Source organism: Podarcis vaucheri (assembly GCF_965113315.1).
Source record: "Podarcis vaucheri genome assembly, chromosome: 2".
Taxonomy (NCBI): domain Eukaryota; kingdom Metazoa; phylum Chordata; class Lepidosauria; order Squamata; family Lacertidae; genus Podarcis; species Podarcis vaucheri.
The window spans coordinates 38598920-38618090 of record NC_138760.1 but is presented as its reverse complement, the minus strand read 5'-3'; the positions used below and the strand labels follow the sequence as shown (position 1 = coordinate 38618090).

At 45.4% G+C, this 19171-nt stretch overlaps 2 protein-coding genes across 3 annotated transcripts; both read left to right on the top strand.

Annotated features, from left to right (window-relative positions):
- The first annotated feature begins 297 nt into the window (after positions 1-297).
- Positions 298-11829, top strand: JPT1 (Jupiter microtubule associated homolog 1). Of its 2 annotated transcripts, none has more exons than XM_082212277.1 (5): positions 298-471; positions 5524-5669; positions 6471-6565; positions 8015-8036; positions 10781-11829. In XM_082212277.1, exons 1-5 carry the CDS (start codon positions 416-418, stop codon positions 10927-10929), a joined length of 468 nt encoding a protein of 155 aa, XP_082068403.1. In that variant the 5' UTR covers positions 298-415; the 3' UTR covers positions 10930-11829. The 2 variants fall into 2 exon arrangements, with proteins under 2 accessions (XP_082068403.1, XP_082068402.1); XM_082212276.1 differs by having other exon boundaries at positions 300-471; positions 6468-6565.
- A 3081-nt stretch (positions 11830-14910) lies between these two features.
- Positions 14911-18567, top strand: NT5C (5', 3'-nucleotidase, cytosolic). The gene is made up of 5 exons (XM_082210992.1): positions 14911-15250; positions 16761-16861; positions 16952-17012; positions 18010-18124; positions 18225-18567. Exons 1-5 carry the CDS (start codon positions 15062-15064, stop codon positions 18365-18367), a joined length of 609 nt encoding a protein of 202 aa, XP_082067118.1. The 5' UTR covers positions 14911-15061; the 3' UTR covers positions 18368-18567.
- The last annotated feature ends 604 nt before the right edge of the window (positions 18568-19171 follow it).

The following is a 19171-nucleotide window of genomic DNA, read 5'->3' as shown; positions in this document are numbered from 1 at the left end:
TAAGGAAGTTGTTATTGCCTCATGTGTAGCCCAGCCAATCAGCACCCAATTGATTTGAGTGGCAGCCACACCGTTAAATCGGAAACAAAGGGGGAGAGCGCTCTGGAACAACCAATAAGCGCTGAGCAAAAGTACCTCTCGTCCAGTCCAGCGGGGTGTGCTTGTGGCTGGACCAGTCTCCGGCAGCCGGAGGCGGGACGGTCTCTGGAGTGGCACGAGGCCGGCAAGTGAGGCCGGGAGAACGGTTTTGAACTGTCCAATACGACGGCACGAGCCATGACGGGTATAAAAGGAGCTGCCAGCGCCAAGCGGCTACTGCAGTTGACGCCGGCAGTAGTACAGTGTCGGTTTGCGGGAACAAGACCTTCCGCTTACCTCTTCCTCGGGCGGCTCCTCACCCGGCTTCTTCCCCGCCATGACCACCACGACCACCTACAAGGGGATGGACCCCAGCGGGCGAAGCAGTTCCAGGTCGGTTTAGACCGTTTCCTTGGTTTCATATCTATATATACGTCGCCGCTTCCTATCCTTCGCTTCCCCCCTTCCTTTCCCTGGACCGTGTGGGGAGCGGGCCAGAGCCCATGTCTTTTGGGTTGGCGGCGGTGGCGGTTCTTCCGTTCACACGTGGTTGCTGCCGGACACGTGAAGCCCCCTATCAACGCGGGTTAGAGAACAGGGTGTTGGGGAAGGGGGCTCCTCCGGTGGGCCTGGGAGGGTCCTGGGAGCCAGTTCCGCTTGGCAAACGGGGATCCCAGTTCGCGGCCGCCCGAGGCTATTCCTGGGAGGCGAAGGGGTCGTCTGCACGAGGCCACTACACGGGTGTGGGCGCTTTCCTTCAGGCGCACAGTGACCGCGGGTGGCCTATTGTTATGCCGCGGCTCCGGGACTTTCCTCCCGGCGGTCCACACCCACACACCGCCTGGATGCGTCTCTAGGGCGGGTGGGTGGGCAGGCAGGAGCCGCTCGCCTTCCCTTTTATGTCTGCCAGGATGCCCAGAAGACAGGCGTGGTGCCGTCCAGCTCTCCGCTGCTGGAAATGGGGAGCCGGCGGTCCGCCTTTTCTCTCCTTCGAGGCCTCGCTCGCTTTTCCGGACCTGTGTCGTACTTGCCTTCCCCTTTGTACGCTGCGATCGTCGGGAAGAAGCCCCTGCTTCTCGGCTTTGGAACTGCAGATTGTTGGGAAACGGAGAAATGACGCACCATATTGCTTGGGGGGGGGCTGGAGCTTTTATAAGAGGATAGTTTTATGGGGGGGATGTTTTTGTGCATGTTGAGAATAGGCCTCTTACCCCCCCCCCCAAAAAAAAGGAGGATTAGCCACGAGGCTTTAGTTTAGTTTAGTACAGTACTGTTTGCTTTCCGCCACGACGGGTAAGATTCTTTGGCTTGCGAGGGTGGGAGCCGCACCCAGCCCGGAATCTGCTCGGGGGCCGCGGAGCCTTTCGCTTGCCACAGCTCTTTCCCTTCTTCTCCCCAAAGAAACAGCTGCGGGGCGGGGGCGCGCTCTGGAGGCTTGGCTGTGTCAGACTCGCTCAGCAGATTGATCCGTGTGCTTCTGCTTCCCAGCCTAACAAAGGAGGCTGCTACCCCTCCCCGATCAACAGGATTAGGTGCTCCCAAAACCCTTTTGCGTCACCCCTGGCACCGTTTCTTGGCTTCCTTTTTGTCTGGCTTGTAGATCTCGGCAGCGAATATCTTAATCTGGCGTGGTTTCTGTAAGTGATTCCTCGCGCTGGGTGGGGCTTGAGCACACTTCTATTGTCTAGCATCTATGACCATCTCTACCTGTTAACTCGAGGCTTAGAAGCCGGGAGCAAGTCAGCAACTTCTGTAATCCTCTGAAAGGCTGTCTCTATCTTTGGTCCAACTTCTGCCTGTAGAGGAAGACTTGATCTTGAAAGGCATGAAGGTGTATGGAGCTTATTGCACACTGTTGCTTTAAATGGATTAGATCTTAAGCATGTTCTGGTGCTGCAACTTTGAATATCTTTTGTATTGGTCAGTACTCTGCAGTGCTGCATGGCTTGCTTTTGGGATTACAAAGTGGGGGCATTGGAAGTGGAGGAATAACTCTGGTTCTTCAGAACTGATTTTTGAAAAATGCCTTTTTGGTGAACAAAGGAACTAAGTTGGGGGGTTAATTATAAGTTGCATTGCAAAACTGAGAGAGAGGCCAAGTAGTCATGTGGTTGGGAATCCAAAGGCCCCAAACTCTAATGTGGCACTCAGAGTGCCCCTAGTTTATGTGTAGAGAGGTAGTATAAAAAGCTTGGCAGGAGAAGTAATTGTTTTCTGCCTTGTTAGCTCCCATGGGAGTCAGTGGGAGAAGAATTAACTGCACCAGGTTCTGTCATGGCATAGACCATGGGTGGGGGATCTTTTTCATTCCAAAGGTTGCATTTCCATCTAGGCTACCTCCCAGGACCTTATGCCATTGGCAGATGGAGCCAGCAACAGATGTGGCAGGCAAGAGGCATTATCACAGTACAAGGCCTTGTACTTTTGGAAGATGCCCAAGGGCCAGATAAAAGGGCTTGGAGGGCCACTGTAGGCTTCAGATCTGAGGATCCTCATTCCCAGAGTAGGCTTTTGGCATGTCCTTGGAGTGGGGTGTTGGATCTGGTGTGTGTCGAGTCCATACCTTGCCCATGACTACACCCCATTTTGGGGATTTGCACAAATTGCACTTGAACTCTGGTAGTAGAGCAATTTAGCCAGTGGCACCTTTCTGCAGTACAGTAGTACCTCGGGTTACAGACGCTTCAGGTTACAGACTCGGCTAACCCAGAAATAATACCTTGGGTTAAGAACTTTGCTTCAGGATGAGAACAGAAATTGGGCGGCGGGAGGCCCCATTAGCTGTAGTGCGCCATATTTGTATATCATTTATTTCCAGCTTATTAATTTCATTGCACACACACTCCACACCAGGAGTGGAGATCTTGTGTCCTCCAGATGTTGCAAACCACAGCTGCCATTATTTACCTTCCTGGCTGGGGATGATGGTTTTGGAGTCCAAGTACAGCTCTAGCGGAACAGATTGCACACATCTGCAGTAGAAACCAACTGAAGCAGTATTTTATTTTTTTAAAAAAGCACTTGTACAGACACCTCTGGTGAATAAGAATAGCCTCCAGGCAACAAGACTGGAAAGGTTTATTACACTTGTTTCTCTGCACACACCCTTCTTTTGTGCCATAAATGACTGAGCACATATTCACAAACACACTGGTTTCTTTGTAAGACAGTAACTATTGTAAAAGGCAGAAGTCACATTTGATAAAAGTAAGTTTGTTAATGCCTGAAAGTTTTTTCCTCCCCTGTGTCTGGTTGGTGGTTGTTAGTACTACCAAAATGGCCTACAATTAAATCTACTGAATGATGTAATTTGGAATAGGGGAGGTGTTTGTGGTAGCTTTTTCTAGTTACCAGCAGTTTGTTTGTTTGTTTCATTTGTATCTCACCTTTTCTCCAAGGAGCTGGGATACCCAGCCAGGTGGGCGGGATATAAATAATAAAATTTTATTTTATTTTTATTATTATTATTTGGCGGTGTATATTACTCCCCTCCTCATTTAATCCCCTCAACAACCCTGTGAGGTAGTTTAGCCTGAAAGGCAAAGACTGGCCCAAGGTCACCCAGTGAGCTTCAGGCTGAGTGGGGATTTGAACCCAGGTCTCCCCATGTCCTCGTCCAGCACCCTAACCACTATGCCATGCTGGAGGTAAGCATGAACTCAGGCATTAAGAGTTCAACACTCTAACCACTACATCACACTGGCTCTATTCCAAGTTCCAGGCTCTTGCCTCTAAGGAAAGGGTGGCATAAAGGATCTGTAGGTGCACTCTGAAGCTAGCTGATGGTAAAGGCATCAGTCCACCGAAGCAGCCCTTCCATTCCTTCTTTAGCTTTGTCTGTTTGACTGCTGAGCCCTTTCCACTTTAGTATGAAACATTCCTACATAAAAATGTGTTCCATATGTACTCTCCCTTTGTGGAGTATCTCCCATTGGGGAACATAAGAGCTTTAGGTAAGCTTATGACAGCTTCCTGTGTGTGAAGATATGAAATACATATTGCAAGAAAAATGGTGATGATACATGGATTCCCTTGCAGAAACTACTGTACTTTTTTAAAGAATAATATATGTAGGATTCCTTCCAGTGCTTGCATTGAGTGCTCTTTTTGCACTCAGTCAGGTTCCACCCACCTGTTGGTTGTTAAGGAAGATAAGTCTTACTTTTAAAGTTTGGTTTATCGCTCATTTCATTTGGGAACAACTCATATGATATAATGTGTGGACGACTTCCAAATTGCCTTGGATTGGATTTATAATAGCACAGCTCATGTATGGGTCAAAAAACCTTACTTTGTCACAGTCACTTGTTATTTAATTCAAAAAGTTGCCTTAATGAAATTGACTGGTAATTGTTGGGAGGTACAACTTTCTTGTTCTAGTCTATAGAAGCATCTAAAATAGGTTTTTATAGAAGGTTTGTATGCTAAACTCCCATGAAATTGCGCAGTCATATGGAGGATGGAGCAAGCTTGTTTACTCCTGCTCTGGAGTCTAGACCCAAAACAGTGGATTCAAGTTACAAGAAAAGAGATTCCGACTAAACATCAGGAAGAGCTTTCTGACAGTAAGAGCTGTTTGAGAGTGGAACAGACTCCCATGGGAGGTTGTGGACTCTCCTTCCTTGGAGACTTTTGAACAGAGGTTGGATGGCCGTCTGTCATTGAGATTCCTGCATTGCAGGGGGCTGGATGACCCTCGAGTCCCTTCTAACTTACAGGTCTATGATTTCGTTTTCCTGATGTAACTAGTCAAGGGTGTGTGATTGGTGTGTACTAGGTAACTCCAACATACAAGGGACCCAGACCCTGGCAGTGTTGATGATGCTTTGCCAGGTGGTGTGTTGGCTTTCCAACATCCAGGTGGATGACACAGCCAAAAAAGATACCCTAGTAGAATTCCTATTCTGCGGGGTAATAGGCAGGCATTTGAATTGTTTGCAGCATGACCTAGAGATGTTAGCTGTGCCATAAGAGTATTCAGTGACAAGATGTGCAAACCTTAACACCAGAAGTACACTATATTATATCTAACATCTAGTTCAAAGGACCTACAGTGATATGCTCTCTAATGCACACTCCACCCTCTAATGCACACTGCAAGGCTAGCAGTGTTTAATGCTGCTGAAGTCAGGTATGAAGTATGGCACAGTGAGTTGCTTGTTGATCCAGACTATAGCTAAGGCATGTTATCCGGACAGCATGGGGATTAGAAATTACTGATCTAAATTTCAGATTCCTGAACTATCCTCCAGTCTGACCTTGTCCTTCTTTGCTTCTTTCTCATAGATACTAAGTGCCCCACTTTTGGAAAGTTTCAGCAACAGCTTTCAGTTTACTCTGAAAATAGTTGGGCTAACCTGCTACTTTAATGCCCTCTTTTTGCACTGGTAGGCTACACTGTAGATGACAATGCTGTAAACATAACTCTCGGGTCTCTATTTCTAGAGTTCTCCGTCCACCAGGTGGTGGTTCCACGTTCAACATGGGATTTGATCTGCCAAAAGAACATCAAAACACAAGAAGACACAAGATGGCATCCAATATCTTTGGGACTCCAGAAGATAATTCATCCCCCTGGGCTAGCTCAACAGGTGAAACAACTACTTCTCCTTCTTTAAAGGGGTGCCTTTAAAGGGGTTGAATATCTGGATTCGGGTTTTCTGACTGTGCTTCCTGGCCTTGTTTTGGAGCTGTAAAATAGTCTTTGTAAAACAATTTTAAAAATTACTGGAGAGAGGATAACTTTCAATGTAGGCTTGTCTGTACTTGAATAGTCGCTGGTGGGTGGAAGCATGAACTACTTCCTCAGTTAGGAGGAGCTGCAGCATGTGGAAGTAACGTTGAGCAATTTTTGGCTTCAGTTTATCCTGTTCACAATCTCTTGGCACTGGGGCAAGTCCTAGCCTGTTTACATGCTAACTCCTGTGACCCTGTTCTAAGCCGTGGTGTACTAGCACACCAGTGGCTATTTCACTTACAGAACTAGCTGCATGTACTCGGCAGGCATTGGGAAAACATTAATCTGCCACTACAGCACAATACTAGCATTCAATCTGTTTCTAATGTGCCTATGAGGGTGTGTCTATAAATGAAGAAAACTGCATGAAATTTCAATACAGAACAGGTCAAGAGGGTCATTGTTAGGTCAACTGGTTGAACGTGCAAAAGTACTTGTACTAAGCTTAAACTCATAGCAGATGTTCAAGATTCAGAAACATTTTGAATAGGGAGGTGTTGGGACTGTGCTAGATGAGGTATGTGTTAAGCAGGTAGCAAAGAATTTTTGGGCCAGTTCATTGTCTCTGGTTGTTGCTTAGAAATATTGTACATGATTTTATTATTTGGGGTATCTGCTTTAAGTACATGTTACAGTGACAATTTATCCACAGCAGCCAAGCCCAGCGATGTCAGTGAAAATTCCGAAGCTCCTGGGTCACAAAGAAGAAATTCTTCTGATGCAATCTCTGGTGACTTCGTGGATCCAAAGGTAAGAGCTGCTCTTTCTGTAAATTGAGAATATTAAAATGGTGGCAGAGCTGCTCAACCTTCAAAGGGCTGGCTTTGCTCTTATTTTGTTACCTTCCTCCTCAAAGGAAGGTATACATGAAGATATCCCTAGTTCTTGATAATTAGATTTCAAGCACAGTGCTGCTCTGAAAACACTGCCTCTACGCTTGCCATTTGAAGCAAAACTCCAAAGACATTAATAGTGTAGCAGATTAACATAAGACTAAAACTCATAGCGCTGCTGGATCAGGCCAGTGGCCCATATACATCAGCAGCATCCCTGTACTCATAGTGATCAGCCACAAGCATAAAGTACCTGGTGTGAGTATTAGGAGAGTTTGCTTCCTATTGATGGACACCTTGTACACTAGTTAACATGTGAACTGATAGTTGTGACTTCAGTCAACATGTATGTCTAGAGTTTCCTCTGATTTTAGACAAGGTGGATCCTATGTATGCTAGTGTTTTTTTGAAGATAATTTAACACAGCTTAACTACCCCCAAATTTTAGTTTATTTATCAGATTGCAAAGTAATTAGTAATCATAGGTTAGCCTATACTAGGGATGTACTGCTCCTAGCATATTTTCATCCTGATTCTCAACTAGTGGTAGGCTGGTATATGTTTTGTTATGGGCCTGTAAGTTTCCTTTAGTGCACATGTTGCTGAAGTCAGAAAGTGACCTTCAGGAAACTACCCCCTTGGGTATGTTTGGTGGCCTGTTATGGGAGTACCTTCACTGGTAGGTTATTCTACATGGGAAATGACTGGATGAATGAGCCAGACATTCTTGATGCTGCAGAATTACCAGCCCTTTGTAGAGGCTGACTGGAAGTAGGCAGCAGGGAAAATCAGTAAAACTTATAGCCATGCAATGGTCAGTTTCTTCTCTTGAATGGGTATTCAAGTCTCACAGACACTTGTTTTCTTCTGGACATCAGCAGTTTCCTCCAGGTATGTTAGTATGCCTCAACTCACAGATTGCAAATTACCATATATACTCAAGTATAAGCTGACTTTTTCAGCACATTTTTTTATACTGAAAAAGCCCCCCTCGGTTTATACTCGAGTGAGGGTCCTTTCGGGCTGCTCCTTCCTCCTCCGCCGCCTTTGCCGCTATTGAACTGGCTTATACTTGAGTCAATAAGTTTTCCCAGTTTTTTTGTGGTAAAATTAGGTGCCTCTGCTTATATTCAGGTTGGCTTATACTCGAGTATATACGGTGCCTGTCTACAAATTGGAAAATGTATGCCCACCAGGATTGCGTTTTTCCCCATAAAACTCAAACTACGTTCATTGTTTCAGAAATCAGGTTTCTGCTATTGACAAATGTGCTTACTTTATATTGGCTCAGCTAAAGATGTGATCTTTGTTGGTTAATGTCAGCAAAGGTAGAATTAACATTGGCCTTTATTTTATTTTATTGCAGGGCGGGGAAGGTGAAGCTCCCGGTAAGTACTTTCTCCTCCTTGCCTCTAAATAAGCGAAAAGAAAATTCATTTCCGGCTTGGGTGGATGTGTACACTGATGTATGTTGGAGTCTGAAAGGATAAATGGAGATCAAGATGACTTGAGGAGAGGTGTCTTCATAATGAAGACCTATCTGTCAGCTCTGTGGCCTCTTGGTCTTGCATAAGATTTTACCTGGTTGCAGTTCACACATGAATAAATGCAAAACATTTTAATTCTCAGGTGTACCTGGGGTGCACTTGCCACCACATACAATAAGTTAATAGAATGTGCATGTAGGCATAATTCATTGGAGTTCTGTAGGGATTTGGGAATATAGAATGGCGTAAATATGTCCAATTCGTGTATGTGTTGTGTATGGTGGCAGACATGCTGAAACTAAGTTTAAGGGGAAATTGCTGCCAAATTACACAGAAAGGAGCAGAATGGAAATGGGAGTGGTGGTTTTTTTGTTTGTTTTCAAACATCAGGAACTATTAAGAGTGAAGCTAGAGAGAGGCTTCCATAGCACCTTTGAGGTTGAGTGTTCCTTTTACTCCCAACGTTGTGTGGTGAATAAAGTGTGTGTTTTCTGAGCTAAGCTTCCAGAGCTGTCATTTGTAGAGCCATAACTCCATGAAACCTACAACATAAACTGTACTTTGAGAAGGCTGCATGTGAGTGTGTGATGTGACTAGTGGGGTTGTTGGAAAACTTAACAACTTAGGCAAGAGACTTCCAACTTGAAAACCTGCCTTAACGAATTGGGATCCTTCTCCTAATTCTGTAGAGTTCCTGTTGGTGGTGGTTAGTCTGCTAATGGCACAAAAAAGTGCCCCGGCTACCATGTGAAGGCTCTTAGGTATATTAAAGCAATCCAGAATTACCACACTCATTTTGTTGGGGAAATGGAGTGAATAGAACAGAATTAGTCCAGTTTTCTGTCAAGCAGAACAGGTACTCATGACGCTTAATGTATTGTGCACATGAGTAGCTTCTATCAGCTGTGAAATAGCACACCTCTTTGTCTGGTAGCCAGTTATCATTACTCACTTGATCTCTCTTCAGGATTCTTGTAGACCTTTGCCTTCTCTTAGCTGACTTTTTATATGCATGGGACAGCTTTCTAAGATGACTGATCTTCAGAATTTCAGCAGATAGCCTTAGCTGTCTAGTGCACTCCAAACATAATTAACCTCAATCAGTGTTCAGTGAAAATGTTTCTTATAAGAGCTGGATAGAGGGGTTTTTTCAACTTGTGGTTAATCATCCAGAAATCTGCCAGTTGAAGTAGATTTCAGAATCAAGGTCAGAGAGACAACCTGGCAACCTGAAAGTGAAATAAACCCCAATTTGGCACTCCCATTTAAAACCTACACCTTATAGTCCAAGAATGGGATTGTAACATGCCACAGGAAGGGCAGGTGTAAGGCCACTGATAACTAGCAGATCTGAGCCTTGGGTAGTTTAATGTCTGAGACTAATAGCCATTGTGGAAATGAACAGCAAAGGTGGCTGGATGAATTTACAGCAGAAAGATTATAGAAAGAGCTTGAAGATAGCAAGCAGCTATAGTTTGGAAACCTATTCTACATTAATTTTGAAAAATCTAATTTATCTGATTTTTCTTTCTGGAAATGTGATGGTATTAGGACAGTGAATTATTTGTATGTTGGCAGGTAGGAGTTCCTGAGTAAAGACTAAACAATAATGGTTTTAATTACATGCATATGCAGGAATTCTATCCGTGCAGCCAGTCATTAGTGTGGTGTCTAGATTGTAATAACCAGGCTTGGCAGATTGTTTGAAAGCTTTGGTTGAAACATCTTTGGGAAAGCTGCATACCAAGGAGTTCCTAAACTATCTGGCTAGGATGTATGATGTACTTAGTTCTGTGGCCAAATGGCACATTAAATCCTGTTCGACATGCTGCCTGCATTCAATTTCACAACACAACATTAATCCTTACTCTTCTGCATAATAGTGTGTTCTGCTTTTGTTGGATCTGCTTACCATAAGCAGGTGCTTCAATTAAGCAAATGGTTAGATGTGATAATAAGGCTCCTTGTACAATGAATATTCCCCTAAAGTGCATATGCATAACATGGATTGACTGATGCTCTTTCCTTGCTAAATTCGCTGGCGTTAACTTCTGTTTTTCCTACTTTTAAAAATTGGGTTTTTATATTGTTGGAGACAAAAAGAAAACACAAGAAAAACGATAATGCCAAAATATAACAATGGGGACAAGAATACAAATTCATAATGCTACTGTAGGACATTGGGGCTGACTGGTGTTGACCCCTCAAGAAATCTAATTTACTCTCGATACTTGGAAATACTTAAACAGAAAAACGAATTTGCTTGGGTCCGACTCCAAATAATTTGTGCTTTGCTATACATGCAGCTGAGGAATGGGGATCCTGTGGCCCTCCAGATGTTGCTAGAATTTTGCTTACTCCCATCAGCCCCAGCCAGCATGGCCAGTGATCAGGGATGATGGGAGCTGTAGTTCAGCAGCATCCAGAGGCAACCCTGGACCTTTCCCAGAGACAGTCCTGTACAAGTAAAGCCCATGAAAGATGCAAGCCCAGAGCAGTGTATCTGCTAGATAGAGCTGTTGGGCGGCAGTCTTTTCTACTTCCATTGTTTAAGATTTGCCACGGAGCCAGTGTTTGTCCAGCAATAACTTTGATACGTTGGAGATTGAAGCATTCCTCTTTTTTTCCTATTCCTCCTTTTCTAGAAAACACAGAGGTTGAAATAGAAGCTGCCTCTGGCCCGAGTGAAGAGAAGCCTGTGCCAGCTGCACCAGTTCCTAGCCCCGTAGCTGCAGCACCTGCACCATCTAGGAGAAATCCACCTGGCGGAAAGTCCAGCCTAGTCCTTGGTTAAACTGATTCCTCCTTTGCTCCTCCTCCTAACTACTTGGAACTCATGTCTGTCATCTTTGTTTTCCTTCCATGCTTGTGAACTGCACAACTTGAGCCTGACTGTACTTCTTCTCAAACTGTCATTAAAGAAGCACTTTATGTACTTCATCTTTTTTAAAGGAAGGTTTTTTCAACTTCTGTCTTGTCTCCCTTGGGTCTACTGGAAGTGGAATGTGTGATTTCTTTTCCTAGTGGTAGACGTAGAGCAGTGGCATTCCTATGCAGCCCATGGCTGATGGAAAAATTTCTAAGGTATATATATATATAGTAGTGTATCATAACCTAGGCTGGTTGGTTCTGAGTGTGTTAGATGGCATTTTGTCCTGAAATTTGTAGAAACCCCTTAGTTAGCTTAGAAGAAGGGTTGAAAGTCCAGGATTGCACAGATCAGAAGACGGTTGACAAATGTACTCTCTTTCCTACCTATCCCTGCAACACATACTAGTTGGTTATCCAAGGTATCATTCAGTAACTGGTAAATGTCTAAAGCCCTGTTGTGCATTTCTGAACAGTAAGAGTCTTGGTGCTAGCGATTACCATGCTGCCTTCAAACAAGAAGAATCTTGCTTCAGGCATATCAAGTTGGGACCAGTGCCAAATGACAGGGCTAGTAATTTGAGATGCTGTTCTGTTGCCCCAGTATCGGGACCCACCTGAAGTCAAGGTGGAGTGGATCTTGCAGAAGTAAGTATTGGAGACAGGAACAATCTCTTTTAAGAGGCAGTCTAGTTCAAACAATTCCTGTGCTATGCATGATCATGTTGATGCTTGACCATGAGGTGAGAGTTTCATCCTTCTAAATGTGTGTTGTATCTTGATGAAGCTGGATTGTTGCTTAAATAAAATATATAGAAATTTTGAAGCAGTGTCAGAGCTTTGTTTTCAGGGTCTGCTATGCTGCCTACTCATCACTTGAATATCAAGTTGAAATCCACAAAAATGTGGAAGAGAAATTGGGTGGTTTCATAGAACATTTCCATATACACTTCCCAAACAAACAACCATTGCTGTAGCAATGTTAACATGCTAGGTTGCTGCTAATTAGTGCCATTATACTAGAAGTGTAATCAAGTGTCATGTAGCCATCATGCTTTGCGGTAACTACGGAGGTATATCTGCTTTAAGAGATGGGAATACAGCGTTGATAGTTGTGAAACTAAATCACTTTCATTTGGCTTTTTACACACGTTAAGGGATGCTAAACAAGATCTCTTATTCAAAGGCTGCTGTACATAAAATGGCTAGTAATTACAGATGGAACAGTTTGACCATAATATTTAAAACATGAAAGTGGAACACATTTCAGAGGTTGAGTAGCAGTTGGGCATAACAAAGAAGTTTTACATCTTACATTGAACAGCACTTCCTATCTTGAATACAGAATATTTTGAAAATTTGTCAACTGGTCCGTAACTGGATAATATGCCATAGATCCAATATTGTTGACTTGCCTGTTCCTGGGTACTCTAGGAATCCTGTAATGAACTCCTGATCGGTTGCATCCATTTTTCCTACTGGTTGGTTTTTAAATGGAAAAGAGGTTCTAAGTCTAAAACAGGTAAGATCTGGAACAAACAGGTCAATATCCCTGTTTTCAGCTCCAATACCTGACCTATTTTTTTAAAAAAGCATTTCTATTTGAATGTTTTTTTTAACCTGCCTAGTGTTTATTTAGCAAAACTATGTTCATGCATATTGTGCAAATAAGCAAAAACAAAACCTTACTATCTCAAACCTGAATGGGCCAGGATGCTACTTGCTGTAAGAAATGCTCAAGGCTGCCTACAACCTAAATTAAAATAAAAGGTCTTCATAGGGTGCTCTGTTCTATAGAGTCAGATCATTGGTCCCAGTAGTTTCATGTAGAGGCATTAAACAATGAGTTACAGAAGTCCTCCACACTACAGTCTGGAAGCACCAGAATCCGGGGGAAACAGTGCCCTGTCTGCATAGGTCGTCTTGTGTGCTCTAGCTCCCAGATACTGATCTTTGTATTAGCCCATTGTTTGCTGGCTGTCCATTAAGAGCTTGGGAACTATTGCAACCTGATACAGATGAAAGAAAGTCTTTGCACTAATTGAAGGGAAGCAAATAGTTTCTTACACATCATTGTTGTGCAATATGGCCTGTGATGGTGTGCCATAAAATCTAATCTACGTTCTTAGCGTTGCAGAGAGAAACACTTTATCAGTGTCTGCTTATCTCCCTCATAATGAGGGGTTTCCACCATGCTCTGCTGGATGTCCCAATTCTGATTTCAGTGGGATGAACTTTACCACACATTGCAATTTTGTGTAATAATGAAATCCTGCAGTGTGGTCAAAATGTTAGAAGCTATCCTGGATTGAGCTCTCACTTCAACAGTTTAGGACAGTGTTTCCCAACCTTTTTTGGGCAAAGGCACACCGCGCTCTCAAGGCCCCGGGAGGAGGAAGGCGCGAAAACCTCGCGCATGCGCAGGCCTTCCGCCTGCGACAGCCCAGTAGGCCGGCCAAAGCGAGTGGCGATGGGATGTGGGTGGGAGGGAGCTCGCCGCCCCGCGTGTGCCTATGTGGGGCACGTTACAGCCCCGTGACGTCGGCGCCACGCAGGCAGGCAGGCAGGCAGGCAGGCAGACGGCGAGAGCCCCGCGCTGGGCGGCCTCTCCTCGCCGCCGCCGCCCCGCCTCTCGCCGCCCGACTCGCCCGCCTCCCTCCCACGGCACACCAGGCAACGTCTCGCGGCACACTAGTGTGCCGCGGAACACCGGTTGGGAAACACTGGTTTAGGAATCATTTGGGTATGTTCTCTATCTAGTAGTAACTGACACCATTAAAATGCCACAGTGGTGGTGTAGAATTCAAGTGTTTGATTGCTTTTTTGCAATAGAACAGAGTGAATTGAGCAACATACTGAGCAATTCTTGTAAAGGTAAAGGACCATTAGGTCCAGTCAGGGCCGACTGGGGTTGCGGCGCTCAACTCGCTTTATTGGCCGAGGGAGCCGGTGTACAGCTTGCGGGTCATGTGGCCAGCATGACTAAGCTGCTTCTGGCAAACCAGAGCAGCGCATGAAAACACTGTTTAACTTCTTGCCAGAGTGGTACCTATTTATCTGCTTGCACTTTGACGTGCTTTCAAACTGCGAGGTTGGCAGGAGCAGGGACCGAGCAACGGGAGCTCACCCCCTCACGGGCATTTGAACCGCCGACCTTCTGATCGGCAAGTCCAAGGCTCTGTGGATTAACCCACAGCGCCACCCGTGTCCCAATTCTTCTTGTAGCTTCCCTAATTCTTGATAAAAGCTCATCTCTCACTCTTTTCTTCCCTCTCCCCCTGCCCCGTCCAATAAATCCACCCCTCATTGTATATTTGCTATTGACCAGGCTCAGTTACCATATAAAGAAAACTCAAAGCCATGCCTGTAACTTTCAACCCTTGCTTGAACAAATGTGTCCAGGTAGCTCAGTTGGTAGAGCACGAGACTCTTAATTTCAGCGTCGTCGGTTCGAGCCGCACGTTGGGCCAAAGATTCCTGCAGTGCAGGGGGTTGGGCCAGATGACTGGGGGGGGGGCGTTTCCTTACAATTCTGACTTTAGAGCGACCTTGGATAGCTGAAAACATTGCTTCAAGTGCAGATCTCTTCGTTTAGACCTGTGGGTCCCCAGATGTTGCTGGACTACAACTCCCATCATTCTTAGCCAGCATGACCAGTGGTCAGGGAAGATGGGAGTTGTAGTCCAACAACATTTGGAGACCCACAGATTGAGAAACACAAGACGCTGATCAAATAACAGCAAAAAGTTAATGCAAAATGGGGACTCCTGTCTTGAGCACGAAGGGGAAAAGCCACCTCCTCCTCCTCGCCCTTCCAAGCCGGAGAATGGGGAGAAATCTCTCCCCCTCTTCTTCCCACAAAGCGCCGCGCTTCCCACGTGCGCCCTCTGCTCATGCGCCCCTGAGCGGGTTAGATCGCGCCCTTTGAGTATCCATTACTCCTCTCTCGTGGGTCGCCGGGGGCCGAAGTTCCCCCCAGGCTCCGCCTCTCTGACTCCCCAGCGCCTCCTCTGGCGTAGCCGGGCTCTGCAGCGGCCCACGTGCGTCCCCGGGGAAGAATGGACGGCGGCTCCGCGTCCCGCCCGCTGCGCGTCCTGGTGGACATGGACGGGGTCCTGGCGGACTTCGAAGGCGCGCTGCTGCGGGGCTTCTCTGCCGCCTACCCCGGAGAGCCTCGCGTGGAACTGGAGCAGCGAAGGGGCTTCTTGGCGGTGGAGCAATACCGCTCCCTGCGGGAGGATCTGGGGGTGAGCATCGGAAGGGCGGGCGGGGGGGGGGGGCGCCGCTGGACGGCTCCCATGACCCGAGCTGCTCCCGGAAGATGACGGGGGGGAAGAGGGAGAAGAGCCCCGGCTCCTTTTTGGAGAGCTCGAGTGCTAACCCGAGATCCAACGCAGCAGGAAACTTTAGAAAAACCGGCAGGGGCATTGCGGTCCCCTTCTGCCTTTAAAAAAGTCAACTTTCAGCTGGCAGCAAGGAGGGAAAACTGGATCTTGTGGAATTTTACCTCTTAAAAGCTCGAGTCAGCAGCCTTGCCGCAAAGAGGAACGCGCGCTCCCCTGCCCGCCCCGTCGGTGGCATTTAGTGACGCAGAGCATCAAACTATCTTCAACGCTACAAGTTGATAGCTAAAGTTTCAGAGCTGCCCTCTATTCCTCCACCACACTCCATCTCTCCTCTGCAGGTTTCATGTGTCTTTTAAAAGTTTTGCGGTAGGCATATTTCATTCCACTGGAAAAGCCATACATGGGAATGATTCATTTCTTCAAGTTGAAACATTAAGGCTACAACCTTGCTTTTAAACCCAATTGTGGAGATTCTCTGTATGGTGAAGAATCATGGTGTCACCAATTACAGCAGCAAACATAGCCCAAAAGAACAGATGAAGGAAAACGGAGACACAATCCTTTGGTAGCATCCAAAGTAGCTTTGAAATGCCGTTTTGTATTTTTTAGCTTTCTTTTAAAAAAAGGGCTCAGTGCAACTTGCATTAACAATTATATATTTTTCTTTACAGGATCAGCACACTCTCTTTCCACTGCTAAATAGGCTTGGAAAGTGAGAGGCTTTCCCAAAAAAGCTATCTGAAACCAGTCACTTTTCAGCCAAGTTTCTCAGTACAAGAAATATCATTTTAAATAATCGGTTTATATAAACAATTATTCCCCCAACCATGAAAAAATATTGAAATGCGAAATATACCTAGGAGCAAGTCTTCACCATGCCAGAAACGTTATCCAATAAAAAGCCTGCAGGAATAAAGCAGTCTTAGGCTGCAATCCAAACCCCCTTTGTGCAGGGTTGGCGAGTTGGATTGGGCAGAAGTGTCTCAGAACACGCCCTTCAACCTGCTAAAAGAGGTGGGGGGCATGTACTGCCGACAGGAAACCCCCCCCCCTGCAGCAGCTCATAGAGCTAACCCAGGCTCTGCTGGATCCTAAGCCAGCCCTAATGCTGTGGCTTGATTTGCCAGCCCACCCCATCCCAGCTGGCATGCATGCAATGGCTGTGGTCCTGCAGCTCAGTTCAACCCCTCTGCTGCTCAGCCAGGGTTTCTACGGCAGCCCCAGTGCCTTGCTCCAGAAGGCACTCCTTGACCACGTACATGGGATACAGTTTTGAAAATTAAAGCAGTTCTTGAGCCCTTCTCGGGGGGAAGGAGAGCCTTCTCCTATTTTCTTCATAGTAGATTGAATATTAAGCAACTAGGTGAGCTCTGTTTAGACTAGAAGTGTAATTCCATGCATCTGGTTTCAGGTGAAGGTAGCCAGTGTGTACGAGTCACCAGGCTTCTTTCTGGGTTTGGATCCCATTCCAGGAGCTATGGAAGCAATGCAGGAGATGATTCAAATGCCCAAGTAAGGCCCATTCGGAACACAGAATGGTTTGCAATTAGCTCCCATGGTTTATTTTCATATAGTGACTAATAAATGCCCATGTCTTTTCAGCACAGAAGTATTTATTTGCACAAGCCCTATCCGGAAATATGAATACTGCGTTCAAGAGAAGGTTGGCAATTGTTTGCTGTCCCCTACACTCTCTCTGTTCTGCTTGCTTACCCTGACTCCAACCATGTGTTATGCAGAGCCTCCCATCAGATTCCTTATTTTTGCTTCTATGTTCCTCGTCTTCAATACTAGTGGCTTATGTGCTTCATTGTCGAGGTGAGGCTCTATTCATGTCCCTTCCACACCATTGGGTTACCTGCTCTGATGTAGATCCCTCACCTATGGCAGTATTTCAGAAGCTTTTGAATGGTAACTTGCAGGCACAAGTCAGTTGAACAGTCTATTGCACATTGCACTGGAAAATAAACAAATGTATTATAAAAGTAGGATATGTACCCCCACGAAACACAAGCATATAGTTTTTATAATACAGTGGTACCTTGGTTTACGAACTTAATCCGTTCTGGAAGCCTGTTCTTAAACTCTAGGAAGAAGACACAGTGGGGCTTATGTCTGAGTAAATGTGCACATGATTGTGTTGTGAATCTTGTAGGTAACAGGAAACATCTTGCATTTTTCTTGCCCTCTGGCCCAATTTATTTAAATGTTTCCCCCTTTTCTGTGAAAAAAAACCCCATGAGAATCTCTGCATTTTGCTGGATGACCAAAATGTACAATGATTGGAATACCTATGTTAAGAAGAATTTCTACCCCCTAAGCTATGGGTCTCCAGATGCTTCAGGAAGCCACCAGCTTCTGCTCTACAAGCCCGATTAAAACAGACATCTTCTGCATGTTTACTCAAAAGTACACCCCACTGCATTCATTCCTGAGTATGTGTGTTCAGGATTGCAGCCTAAGCAATTTGTGAAATGAGAAAATGTCTGTCAAAGTTTGTAGAAAACATTTCATACCAGCTTTATAATTTCACGTCTCCTCTGACTCTCCTGTCTAGATAACCGGTCGGATATAGTCGAGTGTTTTGGCTTCTTTGTTTTTTTTTGGTAAAAAGGCTGTAATTAAAATTCTTCTGATACTGATCTTTCTTCACCTGATAGTACAGCTGGGTTCAAAAGCACTTGGGTCCCAAATTTGTGGAGCGGATAATTCTGACCAGAGATAAAACAGTTGTGTCTGCTGATCTGCTCTTTGATGACAAGGATGCCGTTAAAGGTACGAGAATGTGCAGTGCAGTTTCCAGATCCAAACACTTTACCGTTGCTCCAGTGATGAAATGGTCCCTCTTGCAATTTCCCATTCTCATTCTTCTCAGGGGTTGAGCCTAATCCGAGCTGGGAGCACATCTTGTTCTCGTGCTGTCATAACAAGCATCTAAAGCTGCAGCCCCCACGAAGAAGACTCGAGTCTTGGACTGATGACTGGAGGGCAATACTGGAGAGCAAGCGCTCCAAGTGATGGCTGGAGAAAGGGGCATGTACTTCAACAGGCAGTGAAAGTGACCCAAAACGCCAGCTGGTCATTAAACCCCACTGGAACGAAGCAAGACACCCACCTAGTGAGCCGGCCTAGACGGAAATATATTTCCTATTTGCAAGAGAATAGTGATTTGTCCTAATTAAACATCAACAATGTGAGTTATAAAGATGTTAAATCCCTGTGTGGAGTCTTTGTCATACATCTAGATAAATAAAAGTGCAAACGGTCAGTAGCTGTTAGGACACACCTGTTAGGATTCTTGCTTCGTGTTTGCAGTCATGAAGGAGCTAAGTCAGAATGCTCCGAGTGTATTATATGTAAATAAATGTAGATTAGCCAAGATGTTGAGCTTTTGAGTCTGTTACACAAACTACAAATACTCTGCAGGTTCCGTAAGTGTGCTGATGCTTCCTGGTATCAGTCGCTGTGATGTTCGGGCTGGAGAAAGTTTTTGAAGCGACCGACCGACCAGGAGGGAGAGAACATGCCAATCGGGCATGTGTCTCTGCCAGGGTCCTACATGAGAGTAGGACGATCCTAACAACACCTACACAGTGCAGTTTGGAAAGCTCTGATCTAGTTCAGCTCCCTGCAATGCAAGAAATATGCAGCTGTCCCATAAGGGAATCAAATCTGAAAACTTGGCATTATGAGCACCACACACTAACCAACTGAGCCATTTGCTATTGCTCACCTGTCTTCTGTTCATTCTGCTACTTAAAAAAAAGCCCAGCTAAAGCAGGATGTGCAACCCATGACTTTCCAAATGTTCCAACGCCCATC

Coding starts and splice junctions, on each gene's coding strand:
- JPT1 (XM_082212276.1), top strand. CDS start 416: ATGACCACCACGACCACCTACAAGGGGATGGACCCCAGCGGGCGAAGC. Junction 472..5,523: donor AGCGGGCGAAGCAGTTCCAG/GTCGGTTTAGAC, acceptor CTCTATTTCTAG/AGTTCTCCGTCCACCAGGTG. Junction 6,566..8,014: donor GTGACTTCGTGGATCCAAAG/GTAAGAGCTGCT, acceptor ATTTTATTGCAG/GGCGGGGAAGGTGAAGCTCC.
- NT5C (XM_082210992.1), top strand. CDS start 15,062: ATGGACGGCGGCTCCGCGTCCCGCCCGCTGCGCGTCCTGGTGGACATG. Junction 17,013..18,009: donor AATACTGCGTTCAAGAGAAG/GTTGGCAATTGT, acceptor TTCACCTGATAG/TACAGCTGGGTTCAAAAGCA. Junction 18,125..18,224: donor TGACAAGGATGCCGTTAAAG/GTACGAGAATGT, acceptor CATTCTTCTCAG/GGGTTGAGCCTAATCCGAGC.